At 28.0% G+C, this 24,450-nt stretch overlaps 1 protein-coding gene across 2 annotated transcripts in view; it reads right to left on the reverse strand.

Moving 5' to 3' along the window:
* LOC111680697 (triple functional domain protein) overlaps positions 1–24,450 on the reverse strand; it is a 47,493-nt gene that overhangs the window by 12,770 nt on the left and 10,273 nt on the right. For both annotated transcript variants that reach the window (XM_046952975.1, XM_046952976.1), the window contains exons 5-11: positions 24,288–24,400; positions 23,364–24,221; positions 23,179–23,300; positions 22,915–23,118; positions 7,390–7,660; positions 7,186–7,246; positions 101–203 (exon numbers count right to left, since the gene is read on the reverse strand). In XM_046952975.1, the coding sequence (XP_046808931.1) occupies positions 101–203; positions 7,186–7,246; positions 7,390–7,660; positions 22,915–23,118; positions 23,179–23,300; positions 23,364–24,221; positions 24,288–24,400 (1,732 nt within the window). The remainder of the gene's footprint in view (positions 1–100; positions 204–7,185; positions 7,247–7,389; positions 7,661–22,914; positions 23,119–23,178; positions 23,301–23,363; positions 24,222–24,287; positions 24,401–24,450) is intronic.

Here is a 24,450-nt window from a genome sequence, read left to right on the forward strand (position 1 = left end):
TTCTAGTTCAGTTCTAAGTTAATTCTAGTTTAGTTCTAAATCAATTCAAGTCTTGTATTAAAACCATACTACGATATTTGCATATTAAGAATTAATTTACCTTGAAATTTTTCTCGGATAATTTTTTGACCAATAACTTTTCGGGTGTTTTTTCCACTTTGTTTTGCGTTGGTTTACGACCAATCTGCGGTAGCCACTTGCGCCTGTTTAATGATATTTAAAAAAGAAAAATTGTTTGAATTAATAATAAATATTAAAAAGACTCCAACTAAAATAGTCAAATTAAAAGAATCAAACATTAAATAAATTATTAATAAAATAAAAACAAAATAATAATCAATTTTAAATCCGAATTTCTTATTATTCGTACAACGGGAACGGGTTAATAAAAATTCTGTTACACATTTTGACATAAACTAAAATACATACATATCTACAAAGAAATAAACTAACTGCAAGTTTAATAAAATTCCATTTATGGTTACTCATATTTTATTCCCAAAAAATTAGTACGAAAAATTTTGGTTTTCAGAAGAATCTGATCCAGCTGTAAACTCACTCATAATTTGTACCAAATATAAATTTTTTATATGAAAACTTAAACTAAGATCATTCATATTTCATACTAAAAGTTCGTAAAAATTTGATTGTGCGAACGATTAATATTGTTATAAATTAAGCATTTCCTCTATATTGTATTAAATTTATTAAAATATAACAAACCCAACAAGTGGGTCGCTGACATTAGTCAATAAATAAACTTTTTTAATGTTATTTAAACAAAATACCTACAAATTATAGTTATTTTGTTTTGTAATCAAATATTATAACACGCTTATTTCTCTTCACATCCTTTCTTTTTTGTTTGCGTACAAAAAGGAAATTGTAGAAATGTAGTTATAAATTTTAAGTTGTTTTACAAACATTTATTATTTGTTTGCACAATACTTGAGACTATAAGGAACGAACAAACTTTTGTCAATGAATTGAACTGAAATGGTCAATAATGAGTGTGTGTGTGTGTTTATAATTTATAACTAGAGTTGCCATTCAAATAATAAATATAAACATTTTATGAAATAATATTTATAAGCATGACGTACATTCTAAAATATTCAAAATGATCATTTAATTATTGTTAGGCTCCCTCTGTCTAGGAATATCCTGTCCTCAATAATTTTAATTATATTCTTTTATTGAGGTTATTATACTTGGTGTAAGTATTAATATATGTCATTTCAAGTGCGAAACTAAATTAAATATATATAAGACATTTTATGTTTTTGCAAATAGTATTATATGAAACTATTTATGTAATTTCTAAATATACACATTTAAGTATGTGTTTGACAAATAATCACATTATTTTTATTTAATACACTCCCCAGGATATGTCGCCCTTTTTAAACATGTATTTTTAGTCAATTTGTTTTATAGCTTCTCTATGGGAATAGATGATGAATGGAATTTATATGTGAGTGTGTATCACTTAAAAGAGAATATAAGAAAAATATATATTTCTTTTAAAATTTTATTAAAGCTGTAACGAATATGGATACTGTCAAAGGTGAATGGATCATACACAGACCGAACAGACATTTTCGCGTTACCATACCGATTGATTTTGTTTTAGCCTAGCAGATCACTTTCTTCAAGTTTTTGTAAAGATTTTGATTGATAAGTCAATTAATACAAACTGTTTTAGTTCAGTTCAATTTAAATTCAAGTTCAGTTCTAGTTTAGCACAGTTCTAGTTCAGTTCTAGTTCTGTTCTGTTCTAGTTTAGTTCTAGTTAAGTTCTAGTTCAGTTCTAGTTCTAGTTCTAGTTCAGTTCTAGTTCAGTTCTAGTTCAGTTCTAGTTCAGTTCTAGTTCAGTTCTAGTTCAGTTCTAGTTCAGTTCTAGTTCAGTTCTAGTTCAGTTCTAGTTCAGTTCTAGTTCAGTTCTAGTTCAGTTCTAGTTCAGTTCTAGTTCAGTTCTAGTTCAGTTCTAGTTCAGTTCTAGTTCAGTTCTAGTTCAGTTCTAGTTCAGTTCTAGTTCAGTTCTAGTTCAGTTCTAGTTCAGTTCTAGTTCAGTTCTAGTTCAGTTCTAGTTCAGTTCTAGCACAGTTTTAGTTCAGTTCAAGTACAGTTCCAGTTCAAATAAAGATAAAAGATAGATTTGATTTGAAAAATGCAGACATTTTCTCTCAGACTAAAACCAATAACTAGAGTTCTTTACTAAAATTCGTATAGTCTATGACTACTAAATGTTATTATTTCGCATTTTATGAAAAATTCTATAATACAGTCTTGACTTTAATTCCTGATTTAAATAATTTTTTTTAAAAACTCAAATAAAATAAACATGTTTCAAAAATAAAAAAATAATAATATTTTTTTGTTTTTACATTTTTATCTTTTCCAAATTGTTTAGCTTTTTTTGATTAATTATTGAGTACGTAGAAATGTGATAGCAAAACTTTTTCCACATTTTTTTTCCAACACCTTTACATTTGTATAATAATACTTTGTTTTTAGTACATATTTAGTTACAAAAATAATTTATTAAGACACTAAAGATATAATGCGACATAGTTTAAAAATGAAACTGTTGTTGATTTTTAGTCGTATTTTAGCGTGTTAAAAAACACTTCATAAAAGTTGTTATTTATCAATAAGTTCTAAATTTGATACCATGATTTACGGTGTTGCTGGTGATGACCGAATAATTGTTCACTTTGATTACAGCAGAAACATGAGAATTTGTCACTATTTTCACAGGTTAATGACATGGAAACGGCGGTCGTACGTCGTTTGACAACATTTGTATTATCGTACATTTTATCGAACGTTTAAGCGTTAGTTAGTTTTTCTTTATTGTTACTTTTATAACAAGATATTTTTTTGTTGTTATTGTTGATTGTAGGTTTGTTATTATGAACTAATGTTATTAATATTTATTTATTTATACAAAATGTCTGTAATTATGTTTGAGCAGTGAAGAATATATGTATTTCTTGAATAACTTTTCTTCACTTTACTACATTTCCATTGAACCTTAATTCAACACGTTTAAAGAACAACTGACTGATTAGAAAATGAGTGTGCCAACGAGTAAACATTAAAAAAAAATTACATATATAGAAAAAATAAAAACACTCCAAGCAGTTCAATCGAAAGGAATAAACGACAATAACAATAAGTAATAAACTTATACTTATACTACATATGTACATATATATTACAATTATATGTGTATATGTATATACATATATTCAGGAATATGTATGTTTGTATTAAGATATATTGTTTATGAGTAAACAGAGAGCCGTCGTAATCTTATTTTAGTCATACTTAGTCTACACTTAAAAAAAATCGGTTAACATTTTGCAAATATTTCGTATTTATACGAAATCACGGAAAACTTTATAAATATCGCCAACTATTCCAATTAAAGTTTAGGCATTTAGTTAAAAGTCGACTTTTCTACTTTTTGCGTTTAGTTAAAAGTCGAATTTTCGACTTCTTGCATTTAGTTAAATGTCGAAATTTTGCATTTAGTTAAAATTTGAATTTTCGACTTTTTGCATTTAGTTAACATCGACTTTTCAACTTTTTGCATTTTATGAAAAGTAGATTTTTCGGCTTTTTTCATTATATTAAAAATCGACTTTTAGACTTTTAATATTTTATAAATAGTAGACTTTTCGACTTTCCTACTATTTTCGTCTTTTTCTGACTTTTTTCGACTTTTTCCGACTATTTTCGACTTTTTTCTGACGTTTTTCAAACTTCTACGACTTTTTTCGACATTTTCCGACCTTATTCGACTTTTTCCGACATTTTGACTATTTTTGACTTTTCGATTTTTTTCCAACTTTTTCCGACCTTTTTCGACTTTTTCCGAATTTTTTTCGACTTTTGGACTGTTTTTTACTTTTTCCGGCGTTTTTGAACTTATTTCGACTTTTTACGACTTTATTCAACTTTATCCGATTTTTCGACTATTTTCAAACTTTTCGACTTTTTCCGACCTTTTTCGACTTTCAACTTTTTCCGACTTTTCGACAATTTTCGACTTTTCGATTTTTTCCGATTTTTTGACTATTTATGACTTTTCTGACTTTTTTCATAGACGATAGTAATTTATCGACCTTTTTGGAACAAAATAGTCGACTTTGACTTTTCGAATTTTTTTTTCGACAAAAAGTCGATTGTTCGAATATTCGAAAGTCGATTTATAGAACCCTAATTGCAATATGTCTTCTTTTCACTTTTTTGATTAATAAAAATGTTTGACGTCAAAATATTTTTCTTTTGTGAAATTTCTTTATGGAATTTTGTAAACAATAAACAGCTGTTTCATACAAAATCAACTATTGTGAATGAAATGTTCATAACAACTTCACGAAAGCAATTTTCTCTTCCTTATTTGATAATATATTAAATGCAATCTTTTTGCACTTTTCTTTTGCATTTTTGCAAATTTTTTGGCAATTTTTTAATATTTTGCATTTTTGACAAAAGAAGTTCACTCAAATTTCAGATTTCTTAACGTGTACTTAGTCGAGTACTCCTACTGTTTTGTGTTATGACAATTTTTCTTTTTTTTTATTTTTTATCACAAAATTGAGCGGTTTACATATGTTTTTATAATAATATAGGTACAAATTGTTTAAGTACAATGAAATTTTTATATAGAACTATAGACCTTAAAGCAAGTAAATTATTTTCTTCCAAACAATTTTCCGATGAGTAATAACATTTATAACTTATCAAAAATGTGGACAGGGTGAATTTAATGAAGACGAAAAAAAAATACACCAATAATAAAAAAAATAAGATAACAATGGCGATTTTTTTCTATTCAAATAGAGAAATTCTCATATTTAGTTTTATTTCTCTCCCACTTTGGCAGTTTGTATATAGTACTGACTGACATACATTTAAAGGAACGAAGAAAAATATTTGGAATCTTCTTTATAATGCTCTAACTTAAATAATTCTTTTTCTTTTTTTATTCATATTTTATAAAAATAATAATGAATTGTCTTCAATTTAAAGTAATTTACGTGCACAATTTATAATAAATAATAAACAGTGAAATTATTATTTATGTATACATATATGTACATTTCAGGGCCGTCAGAAAATCTCTTTAAATATAATATATAGTGGGTGAGTGAGAGCGTAATATAAGTAAATATTTATATAGTTAATATAATAACTGCTTAATTTCAATTGTTACGAATGAAAGGAATCTGTACGTTTGAATACGTAACAAATTATTATTATTATTATTATTACTTTTTTTGTATTTTTGTCAATGAATCTTTTTAAAATTATTTTATATAGGCTGGTATGTTTTAATTTCTATAGAAAACACTTTAAACTATTTACACAAGTGTTTTCACTGATAATAAACAGCTGTATCTAAGTGGAACATTCATTGGCTTTGATTAAGGAAAATAATAACGATAAATTGAAATTTAATCTAGTTGGTTAATGGAAAATTTGTTTACTTAAAATAGGTGAAATTTAAATATTTGAAAATCAGGGTTTTAAAAACTAACCACACTTTTCTGTTGGTTAGCAAAATGGTACTTAAAGCAAAATGTAAACAATTGTTCAATTCACAATCGATGTTGTATTGTTGTATGTCATTAAATTTTTCCAAATAAAACTTTTTGCAACAGAATCAATAGAATAATAAAAAAAAAGTTTAACATACTACAATACAACCATACAACACCGATTGTGAATTGTACAAATAAAAAAATTTTCAAATAAAATTTTTGGAGTACATGATCCATTTGAGGAATTCAATTCAACTGCTACATGGTCTGTATAGTAGTCTTATAGAATGCAGACATGGATCATGGATATTTACACGCGTGTACAGAGTCGTCTCATCTCATGCATCGATGGATTACGTGGTTCTCACCTAGGTCTTTACAATGTTTAATGGAGTATGTTTTTTCTATATATTTGGATTAGTTTTAGACCAGTCCTAGTCCTTTTAGGACTAGGACGACTCGTTACATACGTGTACAGAGTCATCTCATCTCATACATCGATGGATTACGTCGTCCTCACCTAGGACTTAACAATGTTTAATGGAGTATGTTTTTTCTATATATTTGGATTAGTTTTAGACCAGTCTCTTTACACGAGTGTACAGAGTCGTCTCAATTTTGCCAAGTAATAACAAAAGTTATCATGATAGGAATAAAATATATTAACTCATAAGTGATGGTCCTTGAAAAATTTTAAAATATTCTGAAATTTTTGACATTGACGTTTATAGTTTTGTAAAAGATATTTCCAAACTATAAATTTTCATTTTCCTCGAAGGAAAAATTGCTATCGTGAACTGGTTGTGAACAATTCATTCACAATAGTTCATTTTGTATGGAACAGCTGTTCAATGTTTACAAAATTCCATAAACAAATTTTTCACAACAAAAAAGGTAGTGAACGAAAAAAGTGAAAACGTTAAATGATTATTGGCGATAGTATATAAGGGAAGTCGAAAAATTATACTTTTAGACTACACAAACAATCTCTCCGCATTTAGTAGATTAGGGTCAATGCTCGTCCAATTTAAAGAACTTTTCTAAATTTTGCGTAGATTGCAAAAATCTGATATTGACAGACATAAGTCCAATTTCCAATATACTTATCTCTGTTACACTTTCAAATAAGTGCAATTGTGGAAATTTAATCCTAACCTTATCCTTATATAAATACCCATTAAAAAAAGAACTTCCAAAGAAGCGAAAAAGAAGTAGAATTTACTGCATGGAAGTACTGAAAAAGATCTAAAGAAGTTATGTTTTTAACACAGGCTTGTCATAGGATGGTTGTCCTTTTTATTTTGTTCCAAATTCACTACATCTGAAGTCATTCTCAGGAAGTAATGTAAGCTTTTGTAAAACTTGAAGACTCTAGTTTCCTAAATATAATATAATACTAATTTTTTATAGTATGTGTCAATAATCTACACCAAAAAGCCTGCAGTTTAATTCACTTCAAAATCCAATTTTGTCAGAAAATATTACCTAAACATTTCTTACAGTGTAAATAGATATTTTAATGATTCTTATATGACTACAACTATGTTAAACAAAATATTAATAAATAACAAAAAAAAAAAAATAATAATAATAAATAAATAAATAAATAAATAAAAAATAAACAACTTACCCTCCAAGGCCTCTCCTTTTAGTGGACGATGTAAGGGAATCTGGTTTACTACGATTATTGGCTAAAATTGAAAAAATAAAACAAGGGAAAGAAAGACACATAAATCAATCATATTTATTTGTCCGTTCAAGCTCATGTATTGTTTGTACAGAGTGTTTTCCATAATAATAACAATACAGAAACAATAATAACAAAAATACTCACTTTGGTCTTGTATGACATCACCTTTATCTTTACGATTTGAGCTTGTCTTTTGAGAACCAGGTGGTGGTTTTAATATAGATACTGGCACTAAACCTTCCTGTACAGCCGCATCATCACTCTGTGGATTGAGACGTACTACACAGAAATCTGGTTCATTTGCTGTAGGCGGTTCAACTATTTCAACTTGTTGTCCTTTACTAACACTAAGTTCATTCGATCCAGGCGAAGCAATGTAATCGGATATAACCCAAGTAGCTTCATGTGTACCAATCTGTAATGGGATGTTTGTAAAGAAATCAATAAATTATATAAATATAATTTTACCTAATATATTTATCGCTCTAATGAATTTATTTGTTAATTTTTCATATATATACATATACATATATATATATTTTATTTTATATTTTTGTGTATAAAATACACAAGACAACAATCCTTTTATAGAAGACCAACGATATTTGGTATATATTTTTAACTCAAGCCATTAAACTTGTGTATGTTTGCTTAAACAAGTAAATATGTTTACTTTTTTCAGTTTAGTTTTTTGTTCTTTTTGTCCTGTGTTTGCTGTTCGTTCGTTCATAGTTTCATAGAAATTTTAATAAATTTTTAAGGAATATTATTTATTGATTTTCTATTGGTTGTTTGTTTAGTAGTTATAAGTTATGACACAGTGGAGCAATTAAAATAAATAGCCCCATTAAATAATCAATTTAATTTCATTTATATGGATAAAAATCTTAATAATTGGTTTAAATATTAAAATTATATATGCTTGCTGTGACAAAGACATTTGATCAGCATATTCTCAACACCTTTATCTTGTATTTGGTATATCAAACCACATTATATATCATTCATCGTTGTGTAAGTCTGTATATAAGTACATTTATTGCATTAAGTTTAATTAAGCTTAATATTTCTAATAACTATAAGTATGTATGTACAATAGGGTGGTCCTGTTTGTATGGTGAAAATAAGGTATTCATGTTTCCATGTTCTATTATAGAATCTCTCAAATCTTGTGTAAAAAGTTATATCCCTTTTTGTAAGGTATTTATATGCAAAGGAATGATATTAAATTTTGTTATCATCTAAAAGTGGTTTGAGGGTGGCGTATATGTTCTTTGTAAAGGTCACTTCACACGATCACACTTTATGTACGTAAAGTCTAATGAAATTCCATCCGTATAACAAAAACGAGAATAAAAGTCGTATGATTTATATTTTTTGTGTTTAGGAATGATAGGAATGATATTAAATTTTGTTATCATCTAAAAGTGGTTTGAGGGTGGCGTATATGTTCTTTGTAAAGGTCACTTCACACGATCACACTTTATGTACGTAAAGTCTAATGAAATTCCATCCGTATAACAAAAACGAGAATAAAAGTCGTATGATTTATATTTTTTGTGTTTACACGATTAGTATAAAATTATAACAAAAATGTAATTACATAAAAATGCATCCCTGATCTAATGCCACCTTCTTGTTTTTTTAATCATTTCAAAAAAAATTTCCATCCAAATTCTCTCTCAATGTCTGATGGTTTCATTACATATTGCGTTTAGACGATCCCATCCATACTATTTAACACAAAATTTTAACATATCATATTACTTATGTGATAGTGTAAAGCCGGCTTAAGAAACAGGGAAAATGCATAAAAAAGCTCTAAAAAGAAGCTTTTCATTTTTTCATCCAACTCACTAAATATTGACATCAAGACAAACAATTTGAAAAGCAATATCTTAAAATCAAAAAATATTATATTTTCAGCATCAAAAACTACTACTTCGGGGGAGACCACCTTAATGTATACAAATATATTAGTGTAGTGTCGTCAAAAACTGTATGGCTGGTCGTTAAGACAATCATCAACATTGAATAACCATTAGAAAAGTTCCACTGCTGCTGCTGTTGTTGTTGTCTAGTATTCCCAATATGTTCAAAAGGAAGGAAGGAAAGCATGAATGAATATGTATGTATGTAAATATGTATAAAGGAATTTATCTATACTTGGTATTCGATTATGCTTAATTGCTTGTGCATTCAAGTGGAACGAATGTGTATGTATAAAGGAAAGCAAGTAAATGAATGAATGAGGAAAAAGAAGAAGAATATAGGAAAATATATATTATCATGTTAACTAATTACTAAATTCACTTGTAATTTTTTTATATCAATTTGCAAAAATGAGTTTCCGTACAAGTCACACGAGTTATTAGAGGTTTAATTAGTGATATCGTTTATGTTATTAATGCAATATTTTTACCTATTTAGTTTTTTTTTTTCTTGCGGGAACACTAATTAAGCTTGTACCTTCTGCAGGTATTAAAATCTTATCGCTAATTCCCTATAGTATACTTTATTGGAAAAACTATTTCAGCTAATAAAGTTATTTTATTTGCTTTTTAATTTTTTTAAGTTTAACAAAGTACAGAGTGTAATAATACTAATACCCTAGTAGTCCTTTATACTTTGTTCGGTCTATACTAAAGAGTAGACTATAAACTAGACAATAGACTAGACTAGACCATAGACTAATCTATAGACTAGACTAAAGCCCAGGCTATAGACTAGACTATACAATAGACTAGACAATACTATATACTTTACTAGACTATATATATACTATATACTAGACTATAGACTAGACTATAGATTAGACTATAGAATAGACTATAGACTAGACTATATCCTAGACTATAGATTAGACTATAGAATAGACTATAGACTAGACTATATCCTAGACTATAGACTAGACTATATACTAGTCTATAGACTAGACTATAGACTAGACTATATACTAGTCTATAGACTAGACTATAGACTAGACTATATACTAGTCTATAGACTAGACTATAGACTAGATTATAGACTGGACTATAGACTGGACTATAGACTGGACTATAGACTGGACTATAGACTGGACTATAGACTGGACTATAGACTGGACTATAGACTAGACTATAGACTGGACTATAGACTAGACTATAGACTAGACTATAGACTAGACTATAGACTAGACTATAGACTAGACTATAGACTAGACTATAGACTAGACTTTAGATTAGATTATAGACTAGACTGTAGACTAGACTGTAGACTAGACTGTAGACTAGACTATAGACTAGACTATAGACTAAACTATTGACTTGACTATATTAGATTATAAAATAGACTATAGACTTGACTATAGATCAAACTATAGACTAGACTATAGACCACACTTCTATAAATTATTGCTCTTTTAAAAGTCAAAACTTTTACCATCAGAAATCCTTATAAAGAATTCCATTTTTTGCACTTTAAAAAAATACAACAAACAAACCTTTAATTTACTACTCGACTGACGAAATATACGAAAAGAACTGGGCGTATCGATGGTATGTTGACGCGCTAAGCCCAAATTTTTGGCAATACTACTTTGACGACCCCAGGGCAAAGAAATCTTTCGGCGATTTTTTTGCTTTTGATTTGTTGCTACTGCTACGGCTGGTGTTGTTGCTGTTGGTGAGAAGTCGAAAGGACATGATATGGATTTGTCGGCTGATAAATCAGTGGGTGAAGTTACATTTGAATTAACACCATCGTGTGAAGGTGTTTGAGCCGATAACGAGGGATTAGTGGGTGACTCTTCGCCCGAGACAGAATTAGCCGATGGTGTTGAATTACCATCGGTACTTTTAGTTGAAGTAGTTGTCTTCTCTTTGGTTTTACAGTTACCGGAATTTGTCTGCTCCGAATTGTCTACGCTATGTAAACGTTCAATAAAGAAATTCTTAACACTCTTCATGATGATATATTCTTTAAAGCATTATATGCTCCGTTGTATTAGGACGGCAAGTAGTTTTTTTTGTTTGTTACCACAATTGGCATAAAATTGGTGTTTTTGTTTTTTGTTTCCTTATCACTAATATAAATCACAGACACAATCACTCTATCTTAAGGCTATACTATGACTTGTTATAAAGCTCAGTCGTAAACATTTGAATGTAAAATAAAGTAAATTTGGATTTGGCATCATGATTATGGGTCCTTCTTTTATCTTATAGCTCTTTTTTTTATGTGTCTTTTTATTCACTTGAAGTGTTTTAAAAAACGTTTTAATTATTTAAATTGTATAGATGTTATTTATTTATTTATTTTGGCATTTTTAAAATTGTCTAAAGTTTTTATTTGTTTATTGTGCGTTCCCTAAGGGATTCTAATTAATGTTGTCGATACTACCTTAGAGTAAAATAAATAGAGAATTTATTACATTTATTTAAAAGAAGACATCTGAATGATATATATATATATACATACACACACATAAACAATATACATTTGTTGTTATTTTTTTTTTTTTGTAAACATATATATGTTTACCGAAGAAACCAACGAACTAATAAGTATTTCCCACAAAATCCAATGATTAATTTATTTATTGCATTTTCACATTTTTTCCAAAGTGGTTTCACACTTGAATCTTTTGTATATCAAAATCTTCGTAACAATGCATACATACGTACATACACAAGTTTACGATTTAATCGTCATTGCAGCATATCGTTCGTTTCTCGTCATTTTTATACAAAAATCATCATCAAAACCAACAGCAGGTGTATTATAACAAAAAATTATAAAAAAATGAACATCTCTCTGTTGTCATGTTTCTATTTGTTGTTTCGTTTTTGTTTTTCGCGTTTTGTTTTTGGTATTGTTAGAGTAATTAAATATTTAGAAATTAGATTTTACCGCAATTCATTGGAATAATCAGCCACTAACATTCTGTTTAAATGTTATTTTATTGTGAATACAAAACAGTTGAGTACAACTAATTAGAAACAAAAAGTGTTTTGTTTATAAACACCCGCATATATTAAACATGTGTGACGAGTATGTTTACAATAAATTTCATTGTAATTGTTTATGCGAGGGTGGCAGCAAAAGTTATTGAAAATTTGCAAAAATTCATTTGGTTTGTGCCATGATTAAGTACTTTGACATTTTGCTTATTTATCAATGAGTGGTATTTCCGTTTTTTTTTTTTTAAAGGATGTATAAATGAATTGTGTGAAATAATTAATTTTTATTGTAAACATTTTTTTAAATTCATTCATATTATAGAAATATTGTGTGAAGAGGGATAAGAATTCAATTGTGTAAAAGTGAATTTTAATGCTATTTTTAAAACAACAAGTTATCAAATCTCATATACCTCAGCATCAAAGTAATACGATTAAAATGTAAATTTATTGAAGAAAATCTTGGGCGGGAGACAAATGTGGACCGGTTCTCATAAAATTGGGAGGAGAGATTTATGTTTACATACAATTTATTTATGCTGATTTTTATTGTGAAAATGCTTAATGAAATTACAGACGTTCAAGCCAATTTCTAAGATTAACTATGTATGAATGTTAGGTTCAAGTGAGACCCGATCAGTTAAAAACGACATAAGCATTTAGGTTTATATTAAACTAAGTCGTGCGCCGATTTGAACAGATATACAAAAACGTTTATCATATTGTGGGCTTTAAAATTCTATTGTAATGTTAGGGTTTTATGGGACCTAGTGACAATATTGTACAAATTTTACTATATTTGTACAATATTATCATTTGGAGATTAAATACATAACGTATGGATATCGCTTAATGGATTCAGAAAAGGTTTAGTAAAGTGTTAGTAGATCCTAACATTTAATAACATCCGTTGTCAAAGTATATACATACATATGACAACGTTATGATTTCAGACAACACAACGTTGTCAAAATTGCAACAATTCGTTTTCGAAATCTAAATTTGACAACGGATTGTATCAATTTCGGTACTTTTCTACTAGTTTTTTTCCTCTGTTTATTGTCATTAAAATTTAAATAAAACTAATTCCGACTTAAGTACAAATATTGCAAAAATCTGGATTGCATGCGTCCATAGATTGGTCCTTTTTGTAATATATGTCAATTCTTGATATAGATCTGAACTAACTATAATAAAGGAATCTATCTTTTGAATGTGTACTTTTGATGGCTTCATTATGTTTTGGAGAAATAAACTTTCATTAAATGACAAGAAAGTACGTAAGTTTCCGGGATTTCTAGTAGTTGAAACCCAATTCTTAGTAAAAATTTCAATTTTCACTAAAGAAAAAAATCGATACCATTTGATCCGCATTATAATTAAAATTTCTAAATAAAAAAATATAAAACTTTTAATTTACAAAAGCTTATTTAGAAAACTTTTAATTTTTAAGCTTCTTAAAGAAAACTCTCATGTTAATAAGTTTTAAAGAAAACATTTTTTTAACTTGAATAGCGTCTTATGGAAAACTTTTAATATTTAAAGTTTTTTAAAACTATTAAACTATTTTTTTAATTTTCTATAATGAATATAAAAATATAAAACTTTTAAGGTAAAAAAGCTTATTTAGAAAACTTTTAATGTTTAAGTTTCTTAAAGAAAACTTTCCATATTGATAAGTTTTATAGAAAACTTTGAGCGTTTTATTGAAACCTTTTAATATTTAAAGTTTTTTAGAAAAAGCTTTTGATATTGAAATTTTGTCTAAAGTTTAAACATTTACTTCTTTATTCATAACAATTTATCAAAGGTTTATAGAAATTTTATGAAAAAATTGTCTTATAAACCTGATAAATTGTTATGAATAAAGCGCTTAAAATCTTATAGAAAACATTAAATGAAAAAACGTTTCTAATATGATCAATGTGGAAAAACTTTTTTTTAAATGCTTTCAATATTAAAAAGATTCTTATAAAAAATATGTAATGTTGATTGTTCTATATTTTTATTTTTTCTAAAATTTTACAAAAGTGATTTTTGGCAAAACCAGCTGTTCATTGCTTATGTTTTTGACTGAAAAGTTGGCAATTTTAACAAAGTTAACTGATCCTAGATCCATAAATAATCCATAAATACATAAAGTCGAAAAATCGACTTTTCATATAATGCAAAAAGTCGACTTTTAACTAAATGCAAAAAGTCGAAAGGTCGAAAAGTCGACTTTTAACTAAATACAAAAAGTCGACTTTTCTTTTCAACTATAGAACCGTAGACTAAATTTATTTTTTGATTGCCAACTGTTAAACCGGCTATAAAAGTTGAAATTAGCAAAATTTTCTTAAAAATATTTTTTTGAATTGTAAAAGTGCCGTGTAAACTTGGCACATCTTAAAAAACTTCTAGCACTGCTCTCGTAAAATAATACAAATTAATAACTTCTAAACTAAAAAACTTTTTGTTTTGATGTTTGAAACATGTTTATTGCAATTAGAAAATAATATTTTTTTTTAGTTCTTCATTCACTCTAGGGGATTTCTTTTTTTTTTACAGCCATATATTTTCCCCCTCATAAGTAATAGTTTGTTTAGATAAGTGTGGTGTGTGAAGTGTACACACCACTTACATATAATAATAAACATAAATTAAAAAAAAAAAAACAGTTTAATAGCTTTTCATGCAAGGGCACAATTGTAGTACTCGAATGACATGAAACTAACAATTTTGATTATAAATATATAATTAGGTACTAAATGTAAATTGAACTATAGTAATTTGATATATAAATATGTATGTATATATATATATATATATTTTTAAAACTTATTTAACTTGGGCCAAGAAAAGTTTAAAACTTTTTTTAAATATTAACAACAAAAAGACATTAATTCCTTCTTGACCTTTATCCATCAAAATCCTGTGTAAAAGTTGTTTAACTTATAAATTTGTAATGAACTTCAAAAAATGTCACTCAAATGACCCTAATTATTTCAAATATCTAAATATGTATGTACGAAAGAACGTATGTATACAAAAATTAAAAAAAAAAAATGTGCGAATGTGTGAAATTTATCATTTGCCCTTGTGGGCCATTGAAATGAAGTGGAAAATACTTAGAGCAAGCAAAAAGAGAAGATGGACTGAGTGGTTATAAACTGTTTTTCCGAAAATAAAAAAAAGAAACACATGTAAACAGAAAAGCGTCACTGTTGTATGAAAATTTCATTTTCGTTTTGTTTTAACAACTGAATAGAGTTTTTTTGATTACGATTACATAAAGAGAAGCTGTGGTTTTACAAACATTCATAACAGAGGTTTTCTATTTCCATCTTTTTTGCTATTGCAATATTTTTTTACAATATTTTCTATGTGCATATGTACATATGTATGTATATTGTTTTGTGGATTTGTGTATGTAAATATATGCACATTTATAAGAAATTATTTGTTAACAAAAAAAAAAAACGCTAAATTGTTTATACTTGTGTATTTAAATTGTGGTTTTCTTTTCTTTTTTTTGATTTTTATTTGTTATTAAATTTTTTTAATTAATAAACACTTTATTTAAGATTAAAGTAAACTATTTGATATTTTTATTTTAAACACTACAATTTTAGTTAAATTTATTAAACGACAAAGACGAGAGGTTTGAATTTTAATTTTGATTTATTTTTTATTTTATTAAAAATTTTATTTTGCTTTATTAGTCTCCCTTTAGTATGTATTTGATTATTTATTTTTATTTAAGGTTATAGATTAGATACGAGAGTTTTGAATTTGAAACACACTAAACTTTTTAATTATTAAATTTATATATTTTTTTATAAATATTTCTTATTTATATTTATTTATCTATAAAATGTTTTTTTTTTTCAAAAAGCTTTTCAATAAGAGTTTTTTAGTTCACAGAGTGAAATTAGTACGTAGTAATAAAATAGTATTTGTTGAAATCTTTCGTTTTGTGACAGTTTTAAGAAATTAAACGAACGAACGACTGACCGACCAACCGACTGTCCTTTATATATAAATATATAGAAACATAGTTTTAAGAAAGCATGAGAGTATAAAGAGATTTTATTAACGAGCGTCCGAGGACGGATAAATTGTAAGAAACGTTTTTTTCCTTATAATTTTCAACAATTTTGAACCTTTTTCTATCAACGGTGAGTAGCGACTGGAAGCATTTAACAGAAGTGATAGGTGGGTTGTTGTTGTTGACGGTAGCGTTGTCTTGTTGTTTTGTATGTTCATTATTATTATTATTTGGGTTTCTCTTCTGGGAATATTGCCAATAGGTATAATAAAATATCTAAAATATTCTTATAAGAGTTTTAGTAGCACGATAAAAGCTTTCGAATAGTATAATATTTATTTAAAACAAAAAAAAAGCTTTACTGCACCACAAACAATAGAAAAGCTATCGAAAGATTATTACATATGTATAAGAGAGTGAGAGAAAGTAGCAAGATATAATTTTGATTAAACAGTGTTGTCAATTTGGAAATTTTAATGATTTAATCAATTTAGTGAAAATTATTAGTTGAACGATTAGGGATTAAATTAAAATTAATCCTCGAAAGTTATTTTTGAGTACCTAGTTAGTTGATTTTGTTTGCTAGTTTAAGTGCCCAATAGAGGTGATTTAAACTTAAGCAAGAAATGCAAAAGTGTAAACAACTGATGCTGACAGCTGATTAATATAGTTTATAGAAATAGTTTTTAGAAAAACAAACAGTAAAATGTTTTAATTCCAGATTAGTACAAATTATAGACACTTCAAAACACAAAATATATGTTTTTAATTTAAGTTTTCGGCAATTTTCATATTACACTTAGAATTGTCTTCTTCTTTTTTTATAAAACATGCATTGCATTTTGATAACAAACAATTTCTGTTGTTTTCTATGGCAACACTGCGAAGTTTAATCTTGTACTCAAAAACATCAAAGGGAATTAACATCAGATTGAATTTATTTTTAGATTAATCTGATTATTAATGGGCATTTGATCTGCAACTCAAAAATTTGCTCTTAAAGTTGTCTTCTTCTTTTTTTATAAAACATGCATTGCATTTTGATAACAGTGGCGTTTTCTGTTGTTTTGTATCACAATACAGAATGAAAACCTGTTTTTATATAGAACAGGCGGTAAGTATTTGCAAGTATTTTCAGGAGAATATTTTTATTAAAATAAAGAAGAATGTCGTTTGAGAATTATGTGTTTTAGTTCTACATAAATGGATCCATGTCACTAATGTTACTAAGACGATGATGGATAACTTCAGAAAAGAGAAATGCTATGGTCTAAGACAGACTTTGAAATTTGTACTTTAAACGTAACGGTATACTCGGTAAGGTATTGTTAGATTTGGAGGAATTATCAAAATCTTTAATAGCAACAAAACTGCTATTATATCCATATATTTATGCCTTAACGAGACCTGGTAACTTAAACATTCCTAGTAATGTTATTGGGGTTAAACTAGCTTGAATTTTTCTAAAAATTGGTAGTGAAAATAAAGAGGAAACCCAAGGAATACTTTATAAGTTTGAACCTAAGGTCATTAGCAATAACGATAAGGATGATAAAGAGGAAAGTGTTCGACTACGATCTCAATATATGTTCCACTTTCTCTGGTTTTAGCCCAGGTATTTTCGTATTATTCTGCGATTAAAATTCCCGAAATTGATTCATTTACTTGATCCATTGATGCGATATAACATCCTGAACGGTATGCTTTTTCTGACAATTAAAAGACATTAATTTGATAAAGTCTTAAAAATAGGAAACATACAAAAAATCATTAAAAACTTTTTGATTTTTTGCTGTTTTTAGTGATTTCCTAAACTGAACAAACTCCCAACAATCTTAGGGCCTGTTCCTCTAAATGCGAACGAACAAATATTTTCAAGTTTTATATTATATACAAATTCGAAAAATTATTATTGTTTTCAATATAAAATGAAAAGAAATGTTCGTTCGCATTTAGAGAAACAGGCAGTTAATCTCTTTTTAAGCAAATAGTTTTAAACGATATTTTACCCGTATCCTTTTTATAAAACAATTCGTCCTTTTTTACACATTAAATAACCCTAGTTGACATCACTGTATCCTGTACTCGCACAATACCCTTTATATTGAGATTTTATGCGTAATATTCATAAACAATTATGTGTATGTATAAGTAAGGACATTTTTTCATTTCTCTTTAATATTCTGAGAGAGGAAATAAAGCAATAAAAGAGTACATACACAAAAATCATATAAAAAGCTTAACATTTTTTATAGTAAGAAGGCATGTATGTATATGTTAGTGCAGTGTTACTTAATAGAAATGTATATATAAAAATACATTCATATAAATTGCCCAACAAACAATGTGAATTTTTGAAAAAAGATAGTGAAAAGGATAAAATTGTTAAAGATAATATTTTCTTGTGAATGTCAATCACTTAGAATTGATATGTTGATATCAAGTTAATTTCACATAATGCTAATGAGAAATATTATTTTTTTTATTTGTTAAAATTGTTCTATTTATAATATAGTTTCTTATTCAATAATGAATGATTCATTAATGATTCTTGCGAAAATAGAAAAATAATCTAAATAATTTTCATAGAAATATTTGCAGTAACACAGCATGCTAATGCTTATTACTTTTTTGTTTACAAATTTTTTAAATTGTTGTAAACATTTTTATATAGAAATAATCGCAAAGCCTTCTAAATTTTGTTTTCTATTCATTACATTAAAATGAAAATATTTATGTAGTGTACATACATATAACGTTGATTAGAAAATATTCATACAATAAATCAAACATTTAATTGTTCATCATAAAATACTAAGTATTGTGTACAAATAAAATATAGAAGAATAACAATATCTTACTCAAATTTTGACAGTTTACGATTACAGCTGCACAGTGGTATGGATATATGAAAATTTAGAAAATAATGAAAGCATCGTGGACATATCGTAAGTTATAGGAGACCCCTAAAGAAATCAAAGTTATTTATAGTATAACGAAATACAAAAATATATATATATATATATATATATATATATATATATATATATATATATATATATATATATATATATATATAGATGACCATTCATTCTAATTTTATTGAACTACATTTTCCTTTTTTATCTAGTCTTTTTATTTTTATACAAAATAACCTCACTTTTTAGTGAAATCTTCAATCTCTAAGGGCGGATTTCTTACTCCTCAGTTAAACTAGGCTTAACATGCTGTTAGATTAAAATCGGAACAAATTTAGGCGGACTTTAACCGTTGATTGTGTTTTTCAGTTTTAGATTAAAGTTCAGTTAACTTTGTTAGTATTGCCAACTTTTAACTCAAAAACATAAAGAATGAACAGCTGTTTTTTGCAAACAATACTTTTGTAAAATGGAAAATTTTTGGAAAAATGTTAAATAAACATTTAAAAAAAATAATAAATAAAACAAAACAAATCAGAAAATTGCAATTTACTTAAAATATTAAGTTTTTGTTCTTCCGAAAACATTGTTTTATTGTTTTTGTTAATTATGTTTTCTCACTTATAACTTGAGTTTAATTGGCCAATTACACTCAGTTAAACTAAGATAATAAGTAACTTTACTGATAACTGAAAAACACGAAACATATATAAAACCCGATTTAACCAAAGAATGAAGATTATCTTTATATGAAAAACTCGCCCTAAGTAATTCTTTGCTATAAGATAGAGGCGAGTTTAAGTAACAACATCGTCTTGTATTTTTTGGTTTCATGATGTCAACGTATAAGTAATATCAGTTACAATTAAAATTTATATGCATATTACTCATACGCACCATTTTCATACATCTTTCAATTTCATCGAAAATAGTTCTTGAACAGTTCTTTCAGTAATTGTTGTATGAAAACTTATATATTTATTATTTTATTTCCTTTCTTATATTTCTTTGAAGGGGAATTCGAGTTACTTACTAATATAAAACAAATAAGTTCTATATTCGGCTGTGTCGAATATAATTTACCCTTCAACATGATGTCTTAAAAAAGAGAGTGTATGTCAGTCGTAAAACGTACCAAATATCCCATTTAATTGATTCATACTTAAAGTATCTTTTGAAGAAGGAAATCATGTTTCTAGGTTCAATAATATAGAAATTAAAAAAGTACCTTTTGAAACATTTTCCACAATTCTTTTATGACCATAATCAAAAAACTATACTCCGCTTTCTCATTTTCTGTTTTCAGTATCTTTACATGTATAACAAAGGGACACACAGGACCCAACTTTTGCATCCTGAACACCATAACCTTTTGAAGATCTTTATTTCATATTTCTAGGTTCAAACTCTAAAAGTAGCAGGTAAAGAACGAAAAAATACCAAAAAGTCTATTTTTAAGGTTTTCATTTATTCCGGGCTCTACATTCTCGTAATATTCACCCCTATCGCCAATTATCATTTCACGTGAAATATGTTATCTTTTCACTTTTTTCATTCACTAACTTTTTTGTCGTGAAACAAATTCCCCTGTTGTGAAATTTGTTGATGGAATTTTGTAAACATTAAACAGCTGTTCCATAGAAAATTAACTATTGTGAATGAATTATTCACAACAAGTTCACGATTTTCCCTTCGAGGGAAATGAAAATTTCAAGAAAATAAAATTTTCACTTCTATTTGCGATAGGGGTGATTATGTTTCTATGATGCTGAGAGTTGTTGTTGTTTTTTATGACTTTTGTCAAAACAGGTACCAAACGCCACTTTTTAATAAATTTTCAGAGATTGCCTCGTATTTCTACTCATATTTCCGTAATTTATAAACTGATAATGCTGTTCATAAATAGAAACATGTCTGACAGAATTGTTGATTCCGAACATAGTTGGGTTCTTAAGAAATTTTCAAACAACATACAACAAACAGATGGACATTGCTTAAGCGACACCGCTATCTATAAGGAATCAAAATATATACACTTTATATAAATTATCAAACGTAGTGATATATTTTTGTATGCCCTTCCCAATCACTAGAGTTACTGCTAGTACAAGTCTGTAGGGACTTTAAACTGGTGATGACCATTGTATTCTCGGCCATTTTTGGAATGATTTGACGCCACATAATCTGGTACTATGGGTGGGCAATTGCCCCCATGACTTCTTCCTAGCTGATCGTTGGTTGAATTTCCTTCCGGATCAAAATAATGGCTGTGGTTTAAACCAAAATTTTCAAATAAATTTTCAAGATAAGTTTCTGTTACCGCTCCTAGTTTCTAGTAGAGGTACAAACCACAGGGCAAGGCTGTGGTTTGTACAGCAAGATTGGTTATGCGTTGGTGTACCACCAATTACGTCCGCAAAAGCTGTAGCCGAAACAATAGAATCCATTTCAGTAGTGTGTTTGGGCGACTTTAGAAGGTTCAGGAATGAATTAGGGTTTGTCCATTTTGGGGTCATGGCATTCCTCATAGTATCAAGAGGGAGTTTAAGCTTCATGTTGGGTCCGTCCCTTCTATTGGCTCTAACCAATAACTGCCATTTACTTTGTAGGGGTTAGATTAAGCATAACTTATTATACTTGACATTTCCCAAAGGGGCTCGAGAACATAAAAAATGTGCCATGCACGATATGATGGTGGTGAGTCGTTAAAGAAGTTCACCTAGCGGTTGAAAAAGGCTAAAATGGCAGGAAGAATAACTACCCGTTTTGTACTTTTTCCAACTTGTGGCAAGAAGTTTTTACCGAATTAGTATTTGTCCTATTAAAACAGTTTAGAACCTTACATAGTGGTTCTGTCAAAGGACAGTTTTCGTGAACTAGACTATAATTACAAAAGAATCAAAGATATTCTACAGAACGAGATCTATAAGTAATCACAACACATAGAAGTCTTTTTGGTACATTAACAAAGCTGTTATATTGCAAAAAAAAAAAAAAAACAATTTGTTCAATTGTTTACTTTCACAATTTATGCAAAAATAATTTTAATTTTAATCGGAACTCACGACTATATTCATTATATCGAAGATAATGTTTAATTCCAAACACGTTCAGATTGTTTAGTAATCGCGCTTGTTTACATATTCGTAAAGAGGCTCTTGTTTCAAGTGTTATTGTTTGTTTTATTATTAATTCGATTGTAATTTTTGTGACAAGTTTTTGATTTCAATTGAGTTCATTTTAAAATGGTTATTTACAAAATGAAAAGCTAATTTATCAACCTTTCAATTGTGGGGATTCCTTCTTTTTTATTGTATGTTGGTATTAGAAGTGTTATTATAGTATTTGATAAGTTTTGTTAGATTTCCTATACTAAATACTCAAGGAATTTTAATTTCCATTATTACTATACAATTTACTTAAATGCGATCTATTGTGATTAAGATTTGACAGTTCATAGGAAATTTTGAGGCAGTTAATCAAATTCAAACAGATTTGGTAAAAAATTTTAAAAATTGAGTTCCTTTAATATTTAGCGCTTTATAGTCCATAATCCATGTCTTTAAAATTGCTTTGACGTGGATGTTGTATGAGTTATTGATCGGTCTTTAAATTATTTTATATTGTTCATGTTTATAGAAATCTTTATGTTATTGTTAACTCTTCCGTTTTATAATGTCATTAATATAATTGAGTAAATATTATTTCTTTTTTTTAAAGTTATCTGCTTATTATCACTTCTTAAATAAATAAAAAAACTAAATAAAAGTGTTATAAATACCTTATTGTCACTGTCAGTTGTATTACCAGAACCAAAACTAGCCAGAGAACATCGATCAGGATCATTCTCGGTCATAGGATCATCTAGATCTCTCGATGAACGTTGAGAAGAACCAGAATTCTTCGCTGGAGATTTGGGTAAAGTAAGTGAGGTGCTAGAGAAGCAGGTTTCTTGCATTACTTCTCGCAGTTTCTTAGTCCAAATCTGTAAATGATAAAAGATATAAAGTAATGTAGAACATTTAAAGAATTAATGAAAACCTACTTGTTTTGTTTCCAAACTATTGGCTTTAAGTACAATGCGACAGTCGGATAGCATGGGTGATCTACCAGTCCAAACGGCAAATTTAGTCTCATCACCTTCAATGTGTTCCGTAATGCCAAGATCTAGAAAAAACCAAAGTAAATGTAGATTTCTTATAATATTAATTTTATGTTTATATAACTTACCTGTAGTCATTAGCTTGCTTTTAAATTGATATTTTACTGAATTATTCGAATCTTTGACTTCTTTAGCAAACAATAAATACATATCGAATAGGAATACCCGCCTTTCTCTTCCCTTTCTTATCAATTGCTTAGTATCCCAGGCTTGGAATGCATCTTGTAAAACAACCTCTCCCAAACCATCTATGGAAACATCACAGTTCTCGAGTAGAGACAAATGCATAGCATCATTTGCCTTTTTCGGAACATTTAACATAACCTCAAGACCTTCCTTTATTTCACCATGACTTTCTTCACAGCAGGAGAGTAAATCTTTGAGTAGCAGTTGATATTTGGTAATACGTTGTACGGGTTTGATTAGATAAGCCGGCAGGGGATGTTCTACCTTGTGTTTGTGTTGTAATTCATCGAAAAATGTGCCCGCATGTTGTACTAGCATATTATTCGATGTTGGTTTGTTTTTGCAATAGTGTACATACATGTCGAACTTACAGGCCCAGGTGACAAAACAATGGCCCACATCTTCCGGCATAGTTTCATATTTCTCCAGTTCACGTAGAAATATTTTATGATGAAAATTGTAGATTTCTCGTATATTGCCGAAAATAATATCTTCCTTGCCCGAAAGAGCTGCCGGAGCACCTTGGCCTGAACGAAATTCTTCAAGGAAACATTTAATGCATGTCTCTAAATCCTTAACATATGCTCTTTCCGTTTGCATAAGTTCAGCCATAATGAATTCTTTTCTGCGTGCCGATTTGCGTTTTTCTTCGTTAATTTCTTTGGCCGCTACTGTAGTAGAGGTGGTCAATTTTGCTTCAAGTGTAGGATCTGAGTGTCGGTCGGTTGATGTAGAAGAACCTAATGAAAAAATTTGTATTTTATTATGTTAAAATTTGCTTGATTTCTGTATAAAACAAATCTTACCGGTTATGGAACTAATAGAAGTGTTGGCATCAGATTCTGCTACCATAGACATACCCAACGATTTTTCCAATTGTTCCCTATAGGAATCCATGCGGTTGCTAAAATCTTTGTACCTGAAAAAGAAAAGAATTATTCAAACAAATTTCTATAACACAAAGACTCC

This window comes from Lucilia cuprina, chromosome 5 (genome assembly GCF_022045245.1).
Source record: "Lucilia cuprina isolate Lc7/37 chromosome 5, ASM2204524v1, whole genome shotgun sequence".
NCBI classification, from domain to species: domain Eukaryota; kingdom Metazoa; phylum Arthropoda; class Insecta; order Diptera; family Calliphoridae; genus Lucilia; species Lucilia cuprina.